The 17,624-nt window shown below is 53.1% G+C and overlaps 1 protein-coding gene across 1 annotated transcript in view; it reads right to left on the bottom strand.

The window, feature by feature from the left end:
• Window positions 1-17,624, bottom strand: part of COL27A1 (collagen type XXVII alpha 1 chain) — a 1,169,012-nt gene that overhangs the window by 162,709 nt on the left and 988,679 nt on the right. Inside the window, exons 42-45 of the mRNA XM_069236924.1 lie at window positions 14,238-14,294; window positions 13,982-14,035; window positions 11,482-11,535; window positions 106-159 (exon numbers count right to left, since the gene is read on the bottom strand). Coding sequence (XP_069093025.1) covers window positions 106-159; window positions 11,482-11,535; window positions 13,982-14,035; window positions 14,238-14,294 — 219 coding nt within the window. The remainder of the gene's footprint in view (window positions 1-105; window positions 160-11,481; window positions 11,536-13,981; window positions 14,036-14,237; window positions 14,295-17,624) is intronic.

Raw genomic sequence — 17,624 nt, 5'->3', positions numbered from 1 at the left:
AGATGGTTTGTGATCACGACTCTCCCCTGAGAGCGGCACAGCCAGGGCACTCTCACAGCAGGTCTTGGGGCTCCCTCCCGCCCCGGCATGTGGGTACAAGCTTACCTCTGCGCCCTTCGATCCTTTGAGTCCTGGTAGGCCCCGGGCCCCGGAGTGTCCCTGCGAAGGAGAACATGATGTGAGCGGCTTGTGCTTAGTAACTGTACACTGTTGTGATGGTGTGCCGGGAGCAGGGCCGGCTCTAGTGCTGGTGGTGCCCGGGGCTAAATCTTTTTTTAGTGGCCCCCACCCCATGACCACCTCCTCCATTCCCTTACTATCACCCGGCAAAAGTGCCCCTCATCTCTCCATAACCCTTCTCACATACATTTCATTTGTTTTAAAGCGCTGGTAAAGGCTGGCTTTACTAATCCACTCAGCTATCCACGTAAAACATAGTTCTGTTCATTACATCAGGCATGTTAACCCTCTGCGCTACTTTATGGCGTCAAAACTGCCGCTTGACAAAACGCCGATCTCTCTCTCTAGCAAAAACATTAATCACAAGAGTTAACTTCACATTTTAATTGCTTCCTGAAGGCTGGACACAGAAGGAACTTTTCAGCACTTGCTTTTCAACCACAAGTTTTGTATGTTAAGGTGAAACACAGCACCCCCCTGAGGTCTGCCCCCCCACATCCAGGTCAGTACCTGGTACGACTGCACCGATCCCACCCTAAAGCCAGCCCTGGCCAGGAGCCACATGGTACCAGCTGGCACAAGGATCTCCCGAGAGCCAAACCTGTACCACAACCAAAGTACCTCCTCTGACAATGTGCCGCCCACTAGTGAAGTCTGTCTGGTATCATTCTCTCCAGAACAGGAGGCCAGGAGGTCTGGAGCAGGAGGGCATGCAGCAATAAAATTCAGCAGGAGGACAGAGTGAGGGCAGCAGTGATAGCATCACTGGAAGGGAGCTAGGGGCTTCAGGGAGGAGTCAATGGAGAGGGAGGAGCTTCAGGGAGGAGGGATGGGCTTCAGGGAGGTGTCACTGGAGAGGGAGGAGCTTCAGGGAGGAGGGGCTTTAGGGAGGAGTCATTGGAGAGGGAGGAGCTTTTAGGGAGGAGCTTCAGGGAGGAGTCACTGGAGAGGGAGGAGCTTCAGGGAGGAGGGAGGAGTCACTGGAGAGGGAGGGGCTTCAGAAAGGAGTCACTGGAGAGGGAGGGGCTTCAAGGAGGAGTCACTGGAGAGGGAGGGGATTCAGGGAGGAGTCGTGGAGAGGGAGGAGCTTCAGGGAGGAGGGAGGGGCTTCGGGGAGGAGTCACTGGAGAGGGAGGAGCTTCAGGGAGGAGGGAGGCGCTTCAGGGAGTAGTCACTGGAGAGGGAGGAGCTTCAGGGAGGAGGGAGGGGCTTCAGAAAGGAGTCACTGGAGAGGGAGGGGCTTTAGGGAGGAGTCACTGGAGAGGGAGGGGATTCAGGGAGGTGTCACTGGAGAGGGAGGGGATTCAGGGAGGAGCTTCAGGAAGGAGTCACTGGAGAGGGAGGAGCTTCAGGGAGGAGGGAGGGGCTTCAGGGAGGAATCACTGAGAGGGAGGAAGAAGGAGCTTCACAAAGGAGTCACTTGAGAAGGAGGAGTTTCAGGGAGGAGGGAGGGGCTTCAGAAAGGAGTCACTGGAGAGAGAGGGGCTTCAAGGAGGTTCACTGGAGAGGGAGGGGCTCCATCCCTATTGCATGAGCTTTGCATGCCTCGTAGATAAGCCTTGGCTGCTCAGCGACAGCTACCTCTAGAGGGCCTGGCTTCTAGACACTGCCTATACTACACGGAGATGGGATACCTGGCATAAGGTTTAAGTACCTTGGTTACCCACCACACACCAGGCCAGCTTCCTACAGCATAGAGCATACCTAACACCGGCTAGGAAACACAAAATATATTCTACTGCACTGCCAGCATGCCAGTGATGCCGTACCCCCACAGCAGACCTAATACACATGCGTTGGAAGTGTCCAAATACCGTGCTCTCTGGACCGGGGTCAGCACGGGCCTTGAGGCTGGCGTGTTCTGGGCTGCATAGCTGGCTGCCTCCTGAGTGTCCACAAGCACCACAGGGCAGGGGATGCAACTAACCCATTAAACAATCTGACTTTGCTGAATGCTGGCGAGTGACTACGATGCACTGGAAGGCCGCGATGCTGCTGAGCGTAGCACGGTGGTGGAGGATAACCATCCTTGGGCCAGAGCAGCATGTGCTGCACTTCACCCAGAGGGAGGAGTCAATGGAGAGGGAGGAGCTTCAGGGAGGAGTCACTGGAGAGGGAGGAGCTTCAGGGAGGAGCAAAGAGCTTCAGGGAGGAGTCACTGGAGAGGGAGGAGCTTCAGGGAGGAGGGAGGGGCTTCAGGGAGGAGTCACTGGAGAGGGAGGAGCTTCAGGGAGGAGGGAGCAGTCACTGGAGAGGGAGAAGCTTCAGGTAGAAGGGAGGGGCTTCAGAAAGGAGTCATTGGAGAGGGAGGGGCTTCAAGGAGGAGTCATTGGAGAGGGAGGGGATTCAGGGAGGAGCTTCAGGGAGGAGTCACTGGAGAGGGAGGAGCTTCAGGGAGGAGTCACTGGAGAGGGAGGAGTCACTGGAGAGGGAGAAAGGAGGAGCTTCAGGGAGGAGTCACTGGAGAGGGAGGAGCTTCAGGAAGGAGGGGGGACTTCAGAAAGGAGTCATTGGAAAGGGAGGGCTTCAAGGAGGTGTCACTGGAGAGGGAGGGGATTCAGGGAGGAGTCACTGGAGAGGGAGGGGCTGAAGAAGGCAGTCTCTGGAGAAGGAGGGGATTCAGGGAGGAGTCACTGGAGGGGCTTCAGGGAGGAGTGAACCACTGGAGAGTGAGAGGTTTCAGGGAGGCAGCCTACTGGAAATAGAGGGGCTTAAGGGAGGCAGTCAATGGAGAGGGAGGAGTCACAGGAGAGGGAGGACCTTAAGGGAGGTAGTCAATGGAGAGGGACGAGTCACTGGATGGGAGCGAGGGGCTACAGGAAGGAGTCACTGGAGAGGGAGGGACTTCAAGGAGGAGGGAGGGGCTTTAAGGAAGAGTCACAGGAGAGGGAGGGGTTTCAGGGAGGAGTGAACCATTGGAGAAGGAGAGGCTTCAGGGAGGAAGTCACTGGAGAGGGAGGGGGTTAAGAAGGTAGGCATTGGAGAGTGAGGAGTCATTGGAGAGGGAGGGGCTTTACCAAGAGCAGACTGGAGTGGGAGGGGCTTCAGAGAGGAGTTATCAGAGAGGGTGGGGCTTCAGAAAGAGCTCAATGGACTGGAAGGAGGCTGAAACTGGAATGGGTCGCTGGTAATGCAGGTCACTCGATGAGGCAAACTGTGCCACATCTGTGCACAGCCAGCTCCTAGCTAGGCTGACACCTTCCTAAGCCAGCCTTGTCTAACTCACAGTAGCACTGAAACCGAGGCTATTTCAGAAAATGTGCATTAAGGGTTTGTAAATATCAGCACAATACTTGATCAGAAACACTTATTAAAGTGCCCAGAACAATTTGGGTAAATGAATAAAATAAGACCACAACAAAAAAATGTGATTCAGTCACTGTTATAGGGTTTTAAAGACACCGAGAAATGGCTACATGTCCGCCCGACCAATCAGGATGAGTGGACATAGTGATGTTTTCTACTGTCCATCCCGGTGAGGAAAACCCCCTGGAGTGGGACAGTAAAAAGCAAATGATGCTCCGACGGCTGCGGGAGATGACGCCCATGGCGAGGGTAGTGTTGCTTTTTTACTTTCAAAAGGAATATCCCACTTCAGAATTTTCTTTTAGAAAATAAAAAAGAATCCTGTTGGGTGCAGGGTTGCATCATGCTGATGCCGCCCTGCACCCGACAGTGGCTCGCACTGACAGGTACCACCGTGAATGTGGTTCCTGTCAATGTTTTATAAATGACCATCAGTGTGGCGGTCGTTTCTAAATTTGGCACATGGGACCTCCACCAGGATGACTGAGGTATTTACTCCTTCACCCTGGCAGAACAATGGCCCGACCGCCGAAGAATAAATCAGGCCCAGATAGTGCTTAACTTCTAACAAAATAAGTGCCAGGCCCTCATCAGGCAGCCTTTGCTGCTTGCACCACCCACTGCCCTCGGCACGGCGGCCAATGACAGCACCAGACAACCAGTAACCCTCCCGCTCCTGCAAAGACGACAATTCTGACTATTACAGGTTCCCAACGCTCTAAGAATGGCTTAGATAGCAGGTATTACTCATTTTAAATGTGTATTGAATTAATAAACTACATTTGTTGTGCTCATCTCCAAGTTTTATAAACAGTGCCACCATATGGCAGACTGTAATAAGTGCCAGTATTGACAATTACATACCAGTCCCGAGCACCAGAAACCACCTGCTCAAATTAAGCACTGGGCCCAGGGTTGCTCTGGACTTTCAAAGGACGCCTAAGTCAGCAGAAGGCAGCACCCTCATTCTTTGTTGTCAGTTTTTCCAACAGTGTTACAGCTTTTGCACGAGGACCCATGATGTTTACATTTGCTTAGTTGTTCAGTAGTTAGTTGACTGCACGCAATTAACTCAATGTACAGTTATTTAACCATTAGAACAAGAACAAAACCGTGAGCCGAGTTCCATACAGCGTTTGTGGTCATTGCAGCTATGGTGCGCCAATGCTTGTTAACTAGCTGGCAGAGAGGAACAGAAGTGTGGGCCTGTCCTGGCATTTGTGTGTCTTTGGGGGCAGCACGGGGGCCTTTAGGCACATCCTGTCTAAACAGGGGTGGATTGGAGAGATTTGTAAGGTTCTAAATAGAGCTATCACTGTTGTCGGGGTTCCCCTGAAGAGCTAGGAGTGGGTCATCCTATGCAGTCGCGGGGGTCAGTTCTGCAACCCTCTTCTCTGGGTGAAGTGCAGCACATGCTGCTCTGGCCCAAGGATGGTTATCCTCCACCACCGTGCTACGCTCAGCAGCATCACGGCCTTCCAGTGCATCGTAGTCACTCGCCAGCATTCAGCAAAGTCAGATTGATAAAAGGGTTAGTTGCATCCCCTGCCCTGTGGTGCTTGTGGACACTCAGGAGGCAGCCAGCTATGCAGCCCAGAGCACGCCAGCCTCAAGGCCCGTGCTGACCCCGGTCCAGAGAGCACAGTATTTGGACACTTCCAAAGCATGTGTATTAGGTCTGCTGTGGGGGTACGGCATCACTGGCATGCTGGCAGTGCAGTAGAATATATTTTGTGTTTCCTAGCCGGTGTTAGGTATGCTCTATGCTGTAGGAGCCTGGCCTGGTGTGTGGTGGGTAACCAAGGTACTTACACCTTATGCCAGGTATCCCCTCTCCGTGTAGTATAGGCAGTGTCTAGAAGCCAGGCCCTCTAGAGGTAGCTGTCGCTGAGCAGCCAAGGCTTATCTACGAGGCATGCAAAGCTCATGCAATACCACTACAGTCACACAGTACTCACACACATGAAAGACCCACACAGTGTTACAAAAATAAAGGTACTTTATTATAGTAACACAAATACTAAAATAATATACAGGCAATATCCCAACTGGAGGTAAGTAAACACACTATTGTATACACATTAGCAATCAGAAAAGAGCATAGAAAGCAATAGGCATTGGCAAAAGCAATAGCAAACATTGAAGGCCCTATGGGAGGGGCAAACCATATATTTAAAAAGTGGAATATGAAAGGCAGGCCCGCACCCAAGGATGTGGAAGAAGGATAAGGGAGCTGGAGGAACTAGGAACCCCAAGAGGTAAGTACCTGGGTGCCACCCAGCAACCAGGAGGAACAGGTAAGTAGCTGGTTTTCCTCAAACCCAACAGGAGGACTTTGGAAAAGGATTGTGCAAGACCCAGACAACACAGGAAGAACCAAAGGTGGATTCTGACAGAAGAGGATCGGCAAAGGAAAGGGACCAAGTCCAGTTCATGATGGAGTGTCCGACTGTGGCAGGATCCACTACCCACCCTTTTGTGGATGCAGGACCACGTCGACGGTGGATCAAGAAGGTCAGTGGTGCAGCACAGGAGCAGAAAATGAGTTCCAGGAGTGATGCAAGTGATGTCCCATTTCGGCAGTCGCATTGCAGTTGGTTAGTGGTGCTGGAAAACCACCAACAAGCCTTGACAATGCAAGAGTCGGAGAGGAAGGTTTGCAAGCCTGAAGAGGACCAGCAATGTCCACGGGACTCACCCCAAAAAGGGGGAGTTCCTCAGCAGCTAGAAGAGTCACAAGAAGAGGAGGCAGCCCCCACAGGCAACCCACAGGCTGTAGACACACGAGTGGGAGTGGGGCCCATGCAGCACACATGAGGAGGAGTCCCATGTTGCTGGAGCAGCAGATGGGAGACTGTGCTTTGCAGGAAGGAGTGCTGTGGGCCGGAGCTACACTGAGCTTGAAGGTCCCTTGGAGGAGGAACAAACAAGCCTTGGCAGCTGCAAGAGTCACAGTGCACAAGGGTACTGTCCTGCAAGAAAAGGCAAGGGTTTACTGTCTCCCAAGTTGGACAGCTGGTATAGAGGGCCAAGGGGACCACTGCAGACCACCACCTATGATGTATGATTCACGCAGCTCAGTATGAGGGGAGATCCATGCAGCCGGTCGTAGTTGCAGTTGGTGCCTGCGGATACAGGGGAGTGACTCCTTCACTCCAAGGGAGATTCCTTCTGGCTTCTTGTGCAGGCTGAAGACTCATCGCCCTCAGAGGATGCACATCCGGGGAAATGTTGCAGTTTCTGGAAGGAGCCGGAAAAACAATGTTGCAGAACGGAGTCATCACTGAAGTTGCATATTGTCGGTTCCTGGAGGGTCTAGTTGTAGTTTCAGTGGCCAGAAGATGAAGTAAACGATGCAGAGGAGTCCTGCTGGAATCTTGCACGTCATATCTGATGTCCCACCCAGGAGGGAGACCCTAAATAATCCAGGAAGGGGGACTGGTCTCCAAGCAGGGTGACCACGTATCAGGAGGGGGCTGCCTGACCCGGCCAATCAGATGCTCCCATGGGCCTCTGCCCACCTTGGATTCAAGATGGCAGAATCAAGTGGCCACCTGGAGGTGCTCTGGGTACCACCCCTAGGGTTGTGATGGACAGGGGAGTGACCAGTCCCCTTTCCATTGTCCAGTTTTGCACCAGAGCAGGGAACGGGGGGGTCCCTGGACTGGTGCAAACTGGTTTATGCAAGGAGGGCACCAAATGTGCCCTTCAAAGCATACCAGTGGCTTGGGGAGGCTTTTCCTCCCAAGCCATGTTACACCTATTTCCAAGGGAGAGGGTGTTACCTCCCTCTCCCACAGGAAATCCTTTGTTCTGCCTTCCTCTGACTGAGCTAGTCAAGCAGCAGGAGGGCAGAAACCAGTCTGATGGGTGACAGCAGCACAGGCTCCCCAGAAAACCCCGGAAGACTGGTAGGAGCAATGTTGGGAGTCTTCTAATGAATCCCCCAGAGTGCATGGAATCATACAACCAATACTCGCAACAGTATTGGGGTATGATTCCAACATGTTTGATACCAAATAGCCCAGGTTCAGAGTTACCGTTATGTAGCTGGACATAGATAGTGAGACCTGTGTCCAGTGCATGGGTAAAATGCCTTCCCCTCACTTAGGAAGTCCAGTGTAATGGAGCTGGAGTTCGTAGGGGCACCTCTGCTCATGCAGTGGTGCACTCACACACAGGTACCTGCACCCTGCCCTCTGGGCTAGGAGGTCCTACCATAGGGGTGACTTACAGTGACCTGGTGCAGTGACCTATAGTGAAAGGGTGCATGCACTTTTTCACGCAGGCTGCAATGGCAGGCCTGCAGACACATTTTGCATGGGCTCCCAGGGGTGGCAAAATACATGCTGCAGCCCATGGAGAACCCCTGGTGCCCCAATTCCCTGGGTACCTAAGTACCATATATTAGGGACTAAAATGGGGGCACTAGTATGCCAATTGTGAGGTGTGCTAAGTCCTAAACAACCAAATTTAGAGGGAGAGGGCAAAGTTACTGAAGTACTGGTTAGCAGAGTCCCAGTGAACACAGTCAAAACACACTGACGGCAGCCAACATGTGGGAGAATCATGCCAAAAAGAGGGTACTTTCCTACATATGCAGTATATCATGCTGTATGTATTGGAATTGGGCATTGCTGGAGACCTTCCGTGGGTATGCTAGGACTCTGGCCCACTCTTTGGGGCTAGTGAGTGGCCTATTGTGTGTTCCCATGTTTGTCTGAGGGCCGCCAGTGGGTCTAGTGTTCCATGCGAGATGGCTCGGTGAGCCAGGAGATGAGCTTACGCCCTGCACCCATGGTGTGGCGCACCAGTTTCTTGGGGTGGGGAGCGGTGGGCTCCAAGGCAGTGATGCCCCACAGCTGCTACAATGCCGCATGGGGCTACTGTACATCAGGAACCGGCCTGTCCATCTTCCCTCTGGTCTCCAGCTGTGCTCTGTATCTTAGAAGCCTACACCTCTGCTATTGGTGGCCAGCAGGCCGTACACAAACTCCTGAGGGGAACTGTGTAGCAGTCTTGTAGGTGACGTGGGGGGGGGGGGTAGAAGCAAGCTTGTGTCAAATCCAGTGCTTCATTCTGAAGCATCATCAGATACAGCCCCTAGCAGAGGTGGAGGGAATGTCCCCAGCAGTTTTACTACAGACTGTGACTTACCGTGGAAACTCTCCTAAGCGTTGAAATTGCCATGACAGTAACAGTAAAACAAAGGGGCTGCCTTTGTGTAGGTAATTTCCACTCATTCCTCCGATGGAATACCAAGGCTGGCCTGTCCCGCACTAGTCTGGTGTCCCTGATATCTCAGGCTTTCATGAAAGAAGAGGGGCCTGCAATGTGTCTCTTTTTCTCTTGGACTCCCAGCTCCCTGTAGTCCTTGAAAGCTTCCTGGTGGCAGTGGGCTACACATTCCTCGTTATCTCTTCTCTCTGCCTCCCTAGCTCCAGGGTGACCCCTTGGGTTCACGCACAGGACACATTCCCAGGGCCTTCTGAAGCAGGCAGGCTCCGCACCCACAACTGCAAAACTAAACACAGCAGCGTAACATGCATTTACCAGCACGTACTCACACAATGAGAAAGTAGATGCCCTCCTTTGAGAATCTACCCCTCCCCAGCCCACGGTGATTTGGGCCATAAGGGCGCTCTCATTCCCCATGGGCATTCCGGACCCTGCAGACCTTACCTCCAAGGACTACTTTGGGGACACTCACTGTTCATCTAGCACAGTCTGCCTGGCACAGGGATCCCACAGAGCCCCTGAAGACCCTGTCACTGAGGCCTCCTGAAAGATCTTACCAGAGCCCCAGGAACCACCAGCTTACCCTCAGTGCCGCTGCCTAACCCAGAGACACTAGGACACACCTGCACGTTTCTCTTGATCACTGTCTGCCCACAATGCCACAATAGCCACCCCAAGGGCATGCGGAGTGGTAGGGCCCTTCCAGGGGAACGGGGAATCTCCCCTCTTATGCCCTGGTTGATGAGAGCAAAAGCACTGGCTCTTCTCATAGGGCCTCCAGCCCTTCCTGTGGCCACCTCCTCCTTCCAGTGACCTAGGCTGTGTCCCCTCAGCCTGAGCAACAGCTTGCAGCCCATAGTGGTGATCAGCTTTTCTCTTCTGCTGGGGGGCTGACCCACCCTTTATTGAGCCCCCGGTCCTGCGTCTTCCTAGACCCTCTGGTGCGATGCACTAGTCAGCCTCCCTCCCATGAAGTACAGGCCGAGTGGGACCACTACCCACCAGATGCTGGTGCAACCCTGGTGAACCATTGTTCGAAGTTAGCTCCTTAATGATCAAACTGAGAAACTCGCCACAGTCTCTGCATCGCTACTTTCCCCCTTCCCGTCCACTGACGTTAATGAGGAATAGACAAAGTCTACCACGACTGCTGAGAATCCTTTGGAGTCTGCTGAAAATCCTCTGAAATCGACTGAGAATCCTTTGACATCTGCTGAGAATCCTCTGAAATCTCCTAAGAAGCCTTTGAAATCTGCTGAGAATCTTTTGAAGTCTGCTGAGAATCATCTGACATCTGAGGAGAATCCTCTGATGTCTACTGCGAATCCTTTGACATCTGCTCAGAATCTTTTGACGTCTGCTGAGACTCCTTTGAAGTCTCCCTACATCTTTGATGAGACTGCTCTAATGTCAACCCAAACATGCTCTCCGAACAGCCTTCACGTAGACTGCTCCTTCCCATAACCACTGTAGGCCAATGCCTGTCCTCTGCCTCAGTCACCTGGAGTGTGAGCTCTAGGGAAGTGACCCATTCTAGACGTTTTCCCTCACCTCTTGTGCTGTACCTTCATGGCTATCGATGGACCTTCCCCAGACTCCATGCGACACCCACTGAGTCGTTATGTTGTTGCCACAACCACTTGCCTCGGAAACTCGCTGAGCCTCCAAGTCCAGATGTCCAAGTCCAGCCTCATCGCTAAGAGCCCCTGGCGTTCTCCGAGAGTTGCCTCGAGCTTCACTCTTCAAGCACCAGCTCTTTCTCTTGAAGGTCTAAGGAGGACACCTCTAGTTCTGCAGGAATCAAATCATGAGCCGATACGGCTCCCTGCCTGGGACTCTCACCAGCGATGGCCGCTTTCTGGCAGGGCTACGGGTCTTGTCACCTCGTCTCGTGCTCCTTCGGGGCTGCCTACCTCAGTCTGTCCTCTCGTGGCTGGGTCCGCGCTCTCTCAAGGTTCTGCTTGCGGTGTCTAACTCCGTTTCTTAGCCCTGCTGCTAATCTGAAAAGACCGGTCTTAACAGCAAAATTGTGTCTTCATTTTGGTCAAACCAAACAAGGTTGCCAGACCCTCTTTCATTTGAAAGAAAAGAGGTATAACATTTTCAATAACAATATAAAAGGAAACCAACATTTTTACCAATTCAAATCCAAACACTTGTGACCGGTTTAGTGGAAATACCTGGCAGGGGACCTTCAGCTCCTGATCTGCAGGTTGCAAGGTCTGCTAGACCCAGGATGGAGTCCTGGTGCTGTCTGAGTGCAGGAAGCCGGGGTGCTCCCCCCGCATAATGACTCCTACAAATAATCTTCATGTTACAAAGGAAACACGAGCACTGAGGAACCTGTGGGTGGTTTGCAAATGTGCAGACTTAAAATAACAGCAGAATTTAGCTGAGAAAAGTGAGGGGCACTCTGCGGAAAAGCAGATTTTCGCTGGATGGGGAGAGTTTCAGAGTGTGATCTCAGGAGGATCTGGGGGTTCAGGAAGTTCATGTGGGAATCACTGGAGGGGCATCAGAGGTGGTAACGCTGCAGAGAAAGGGCTGTTGCCTGGGTATTTTCTCTGCGAGGGGCTAGAAAGGGGAACTGCTGCATGGAGCACCCTAGAAAGGACACCCATAATCGCCTGGTTATTGGAAGAGCTGTCCTGGGGTCCAGCATTTACTGCACATGGCTGACTTCTTCCATGAACCCCATCACTCAATCCTGAGATCCCACCAGCTACACAGACACAGAGGCGCCAGTCAGCATCTTACCGGTGGACCCTGCTGTCCTGATTTTCCTCTGCTACCTTCCAGGCCTTCTTGTCCCTAAGAAAAAAGAGAGACAATCAGTAAGAAATGGAAGAAAGTCTGCCTGGAAGAAGGTGAGAGTGTAGCGGTGAACACTAGAGGTCAGGGTGTAGAGGTGAGAAGAGGTCACGTGCAGAAGTGAGAAGAGGTCAGAGTGTAGAGGTGAGAAGAGGTCAGAGTCCAGTGGTGAGAAGAAAAGGTCAGAGTGCAGAGGTGAGAAAAGGTCAGAGTGCAGAGGTCAGCTGTATAGGTCAGAATGCAGAGGTACGAAGAAGAGGTCAAAGTGCAGAGGTGAGAAGAAGAGGTCAGAATCCAGAGGTGAGAAGAATAGGTCAGAGTGCAGAGGTGAGAAGTAGTGGTCAGAGTGCAGAGGCGAGAAGAAGAGGTCAGAGTGTAGAGGTGAGAAGAAGAGGTCAGAGTGCAGAGGTAAGAAGAAGAGATCAGAGTGTAGAGGTGAGAAGAAGAGGTCAGAGTGCAGAGGTGAGAAGAAGAGGTCAGAGTGCGGAGGTGAGAAGAAGAGGTCAGAGTGTAGAGTTAAGAAGAGGTCAGAATGTAGAGGTGAGAAGAGGTCACAGTGCAGAGGTGAGAAGAAGAGGTCAGAGTCCAGAGGTGAGAAGAATAGGTCAGATTGCATAGGTGAGAAAAAGAGGTCAGAGTGTAGAGGTGAGAAAAAAAGGTCAGAGTGCAGAGGTGAGAAGAGGTCAGAGTGCAGAGGTGAGAAGAAAAGGTCAGAGTGCAGAGGTGAAAAGAAGAGGTCAGATTGCAGAGGTAAGAAGAAGAGGTCAGAGTGTAGAGGTGAGAAGAAGAGGTCAGAGTGCAGAGGTAAGAAGTATAGGCCAGAGTGCAGAGGTCAGCAGTATAGGTCAGAATGCAGAGGTGAGAAGAAGAGGTCAGAGTGCAGAGGTGAGTGGAAGAGGTCAGAGTCCAGAGGTGAAAAGAATAGGTCAGATTGCACAGGTGAGAAAAAGAAGACAGAGTGTCGAGGTGAGAAGAAAAGGTCAGAGAGTAGAGGTGAGAAGAAAAGGTCAGAGTGCAGAGGTGAGAAGTAGTGGTAAGAGTGCAGAGGTGAGAAGAAGAGGTCCGAGTGTAGAGGTGAGAAGAAGAGGTCAGGGTGCAGAGGTTAGAAGAAGAGGTAAGAGTGTAGAGGTGAGAAGAAGAAGTCAGAGTGCAGAGGTGAGAAGAAGAGGTCAGAGTGTAGAGGTGAAAAGAAGAGGTCAGAGTGCGGAGGTGAGAAAAAGAGGTCAGAGTGTAGAGTTAAGAAGAGGTCATAATGTAGAGGTGAGAAGATGAGGTCAGAGTGCAGAGGTGAGAAGTATAGGTCAGAACGCACAGGTGAGAAGAAGAGGTCAGAGTGCAGAGGTGAGAAGAAGAGGTCAGAGTGCAGAAGTGAGAAGAAGAGGTCAGAGTGCAGAGGTGAGAAGAGGTCAGATTGTAGAGGTGAGAAGAAGAGGTCAGAGTCCAGAGGTGAGAAGAATATGTCAGATTGCACAGGTGAGAAAAAGAGGTCAGAGTGTAGAGGTGAGAAGAAAAGGTCATAGTGTAGAGGTGAGGAGAAAAGGTAAGAGTGCAGAGTTGAGAAGTAGTGGTCAGAGTGTAGAGGTGAGAAGAGGTCAGAGTGTAGAGGTCAGAAGAAGAGGTCAGAGTGCAGAGGTGAGAAGAAGAGGTCAGAGTGTAGAGTTAAGAAGAGGTCAGAATGTAGAGGTCAGAATGCAGAGGTGAGAAGAAGAGGTTAGAGTGCAGAGGTGAGAAGTAGTGGTCAGAGTGCAGAGGTAAGAAGAAAAGGTCAGAGTGCAGAGGTGAGAAGACGAGGTCAGAGTGCAGAGGTAAGAACAATGGTGAGCTGGGGACAGTGAAGGGAGTAAACAGGTGTTGAGTAGGTTCACATACTGGTGAGGTGTGATCAGATGGACCCCGTTGGGGATCAGAGGGACCAGGCGGGCTCAGAGCGATGAGGTGGGATGAGGTGGGATAAGAGGGATGAGGTGGGATCAGAGCAACGAGGTGGGATCAGACAGGTCACGCAGGGTCGAAGGGATTAAGCATGGTGGGGGGTGGGGAAGGACCAGGTGTGATCGGCGGACCCAGTTGAGATCAGAGGGACTAGTTGGGGTCAGAGAGGCAAGGTGGGATGAGAGGGGCCAGGTGGGATCAGAGGGGACCCGGTGGGATGAGAGGGACACAGTGGGATTAGAGAGGCCAGGTGGGATCAGAGGGACCTGTTGTGATTGGAGGGACCAGGTGGGATCAGAGAGTGTGTGTGGGTGTGAATGTGTGTGTATGGGTGAGTGTGTGTGTATGGGTGAGTGTGTGTGTATGAGTGGGTGTGTGTGTGTGAGTGTGCGTACGTGTGTGTGTGTGTGTGTGTATGGGTGACTGTGTGTGTGGGTGAAGAGCCAACCAACATTGGTTTTACAGCGCCTAGAGTCCATTATGAAGCCTTCTGCGAGTTTTGACAAAGACTTACCGGATATCCAGTGTCCCCCGGCTGCCCTCGGTCCCCTCGATCACCGACGGCGCCCTAGAAACAGAGAGACGTCACTGGAGCCATGGGGGTGCGTGGGATGCTGCGCGCGGGTGGAGGGGGCGCAGAGGCGCTACATGCAAGAGACACATGGGAGGGGGCACTTTTAACTCTACCATGTGTACATACAACATCCAGGGCAAAGCAGTTCAGGCAAAAGGGTCGTGCAAAGGGCAAGTTTCTGTTCTTCACAACTTACTCGCTCCCCAGGGGCTCCAGGGGGGCCCTCGGTTTTCCCGTCGTCCCCTTGCTGTCCCTGTGGAGACAAACACTGGCATGAAGTGGGCAGCAGAGGAAAGAGAGACCATAACAACAGTGGAGAGGAGGGCACTTCTGAAAGTGGTCAGCTGGGGGCAGGAGAGGCCCATCTCCGGGGGTCCAGGATCCCAGCTTTCCTCCCACCTCTTCTATCAGGCCCCCCAGCTCCCTGCAGGAGCTCTCCTCCGCCAACTACACGAGAAGCTTTTGATTGGTTGAATTAATGTAGAGAAATGAGAAATCTACTCGGTCTGCTAGTTGAAAGATAAATCACATGGCAGTGGGGAGACTTTTTCACAATATCTTGGCACCGGATGGATTGCCGCCGTGGCTGTTGTGCTACCCATGTAGAGTCACGGTACATTGGCAAAGCCCAGATTACAGGTGGCAACCACGCCCGGTGCACCGGGGGGGGGTCACTGGTGGTAATCCTGCACATAGCAGCCACTGGTGTGGCCTGTCTGATGTGGTCAGCTTTGCACACTGACAGCCTCAGCAGCTCTTATCACAGAAAAGGCTGGAGACCCCTGCTTTAGATGCACCTTTAAACACTGTTGTCTTAAGGATTTCGGGGATCCTGGGTAAAAAATATTTTGGGGGAGCCTGTTTGGAAAAACTTTGAATTGTATTACTCTGTTTCCGATACTTCAAGCCCCACGGAGAGAAAGTAAATGAATCATCTACTAAATGTTCAGACAGAGAAATAGAAAACAGTAAATTAAAGAAACTTCATTGTTCCAGGGGCCCTTGGAAGGCGGGGCCCCGGGCAACTGCCTACTTTGCCAATGCCCTTATTCATCGCTACGTTTAATGACCGAGAGCAAATAAAATGCGCCCCCAGCCCCTGCAGACCCGGGGTGTCCACAAACACGACCCTCCCACCCCCGCACAGCCCCCTTGGTAGTGCAGACCCCGGGTGTCCAAAACACAACCCTCCCAGCCCCGCACAGCCCCCTTAGTAGTGCAGACCCTGGGCGTCCAAAACACGACCCTCCCAGCCCCGCACAGCCCCCTTGGTAGTGCAGACCCCGGGAGTCCAAAAAACGCCTCCACTGTGCTGCCTCATCTCCCAAGATATGCCCTCCTCCTGCCTGGCACAAGGCACCCGGCTTATCATGGTCAAACACCCCCCGTGGGCCTGGAGCTATTTTTATGCCCACCCCGTGCTGTGGCACTGGATCATGCCCACCCCTGCTATGGTGCCAGAAGTCATGGAGTATATACTACCAGCTCATGCCCAGCAGCGCCGTGGCACAGGCTCTCAAGGAGCACGCCTACCCCTGCTGTCATGGAGCATGGCCACCCTGTGCTCTGGCACTGGCTCTCAAGGAGTATACCCATCCCTGCTGTGGTGCCAGGGGTCATGGTGTGTGCCCACCCCTGCAGTGGTGCCAGGGGTCATGGATAATGCCCACCCCTGCTTTGGTGCCATGGCTTATGCCCACCCCCGCTATTGTGCCAGGGGTCAAGGTATGTGGCCTATCCTGCTATGGTGCCAGGGGTTATGGAGAATGCTCATCCCTGCCCTAGTGCAAGGGTCATGGTGTGTGCCCACCGCTGCTGTGCTGCCAGGCATTGTGGTGTATCCCCACCCCTGCTGTGGTGCCAAGGGTCATGGCATATGCTCACCCCTGCTTTGGTGCCAGGGATCATGGCATGTGCCCACCCCTGCTGTAGTGCCAAGGGGTCATGGTGTGTGCCCATCCCTGCTGTAGTTCAAGGGGTCATGTGGTGTGTCCACCTCTGCTGGTGCCAGGGATGATGATGTGTACCCACCCCTACTGTGTTGCCAGGGGTCATGGAGTATGCCCTCCCCTGCTGTGATGCCACAGGTCATGGCCTATGCTTACCCTTGTTGCGGTGCCAGGGGTCATGGTGTGTGGCCACCTCTGTTGTAGTGCCAGGGGTCATGGCATGTGCCCACTCCTGCTATGGTGCCAGGGGTCATGGCATGGGTCCACACCTGTTCTAATGTCAGGGGTCATGGAGTGTGCCCACCCCTACTGTGGTGCCATTGGTCATGGAGTGTGCCCACCCCTATTGGGGTGCCAGTGGTCATGGCATGTGCCCACCCCTGTTGTGGTGCTGGGATCATGGCATGTGACCACTTCTTTTCATGGTACCATGGGACATAGAGTATGCCCACCCGTGCTGTGGTGCCAGGGATCATCAATCAGTTTTTGTAAAGCACGACTACCCACCGTGAGGGTCTCAAGGTGCTGGGTGGGGGGGGGAGGCCTCATCTCATCCGAAGAGCCACGTCTTAAGGTTCTTCCTGAAGATGGTGAGCGATGAGCTTTGTCTGAGGTGCAGGGGGAGGTTGTTCCGGCTCTTTGCTGAGATGTAGGTTAAAGATCGTCCTCCGGCTGTGGTTTTACGAATGCGAGGGATGGTGGCCAGGGCCAGCTGGGCGGAGCGGAGGGATCTGGCGGGGTGTGGAAGTGGACGTGGTGGTTCAGGTAGGCTGGTCCTGCGTTCTATATGGCCTTGTACAGGTGGGTGAGTATCTTGAAGGTGATTCTTTCTCGACCAGGAGCCAGTGGAGGGTCCTGAGGTGTTAGGAGATATGTTCTCAGCATGGGAGGTTCAGGATGAGTCTGGCGGCGTTCTGGATGAGTTGTATCTTCTTGATGTTTCTCGTCGGAGTGCTGGCACAGAGGGCGTTACCATAGTCGAGCTTGCTTGTGACTAGGGCGCGGGTGACTGTCCTGCTGCAGTCTGCTGAGATCCATCTGAAGATTTTCCAAAGTTTGCGGAGTGTGTGCCAGCAGGAGAAGGCAACTGAGTGTACCTGATGGGTCATTGATAGGGTGAAGTCAAAGATGATGCCTAGGTTGTGGGCGTGCTCAGTTGGTGTAGGGGGGCGCCGAGGGATGTGGGCCACCAGGAGTTGTCCCAAGCTGAGGTGGCGTTCCCGAAGATGATGAGCTCTGTCTTGTCGGAGCTGAGCTTGAGGCAGCTTTCTCTCATCCAGGTGGCGACGGCTTCCATTTGTGAGTGGAAGTTCCTTTAGGCCATGAGAGGGACCATGTATACGCTGAACAGCATGGGACTCGTTGAGGAGCCTCGGGGGAATTCGCAGTTGACTCCTGTGGGTCTGGATGTGTGGGGTGGGAGTCTGACCCTCTGAGTCCTCCCGGAGAGGAAGGAGTGGATCCATTCCAGGGCTTTTCCTCCAATTCCTATGTTGTGGAGTGTGGTGCGTAGGGTGCTGAGGGAGACCATGTCGAAAGCTGCTGAGAGGTCGAGGAGTATGAGCGCTGTGGTGTGGCCATGGTCTAGGAGCGATCGGATGTCATTGGTCGCTGCCAGAAGGGTTGTCTCTGCG

The sequence above is a fragment of the Pleurodeles waltl genome, chromosome 6, assembly GCF_031143425.1.
Source record: "Pleurodeles waltl isolate 20211129_DDA chromosome 6, aPleWal1.hap1.20221129, whole genome shotgun sequence".
Lineage (NCBI taxonomy): Eukaryota > Metazoa > Chordata > Amphibia > Caudata > Salamandridae > Pleurodeles > Pleurodeles waltl.
This window is presented reverse-complemented; position numbering and strand designations above follow the sequence as displayed.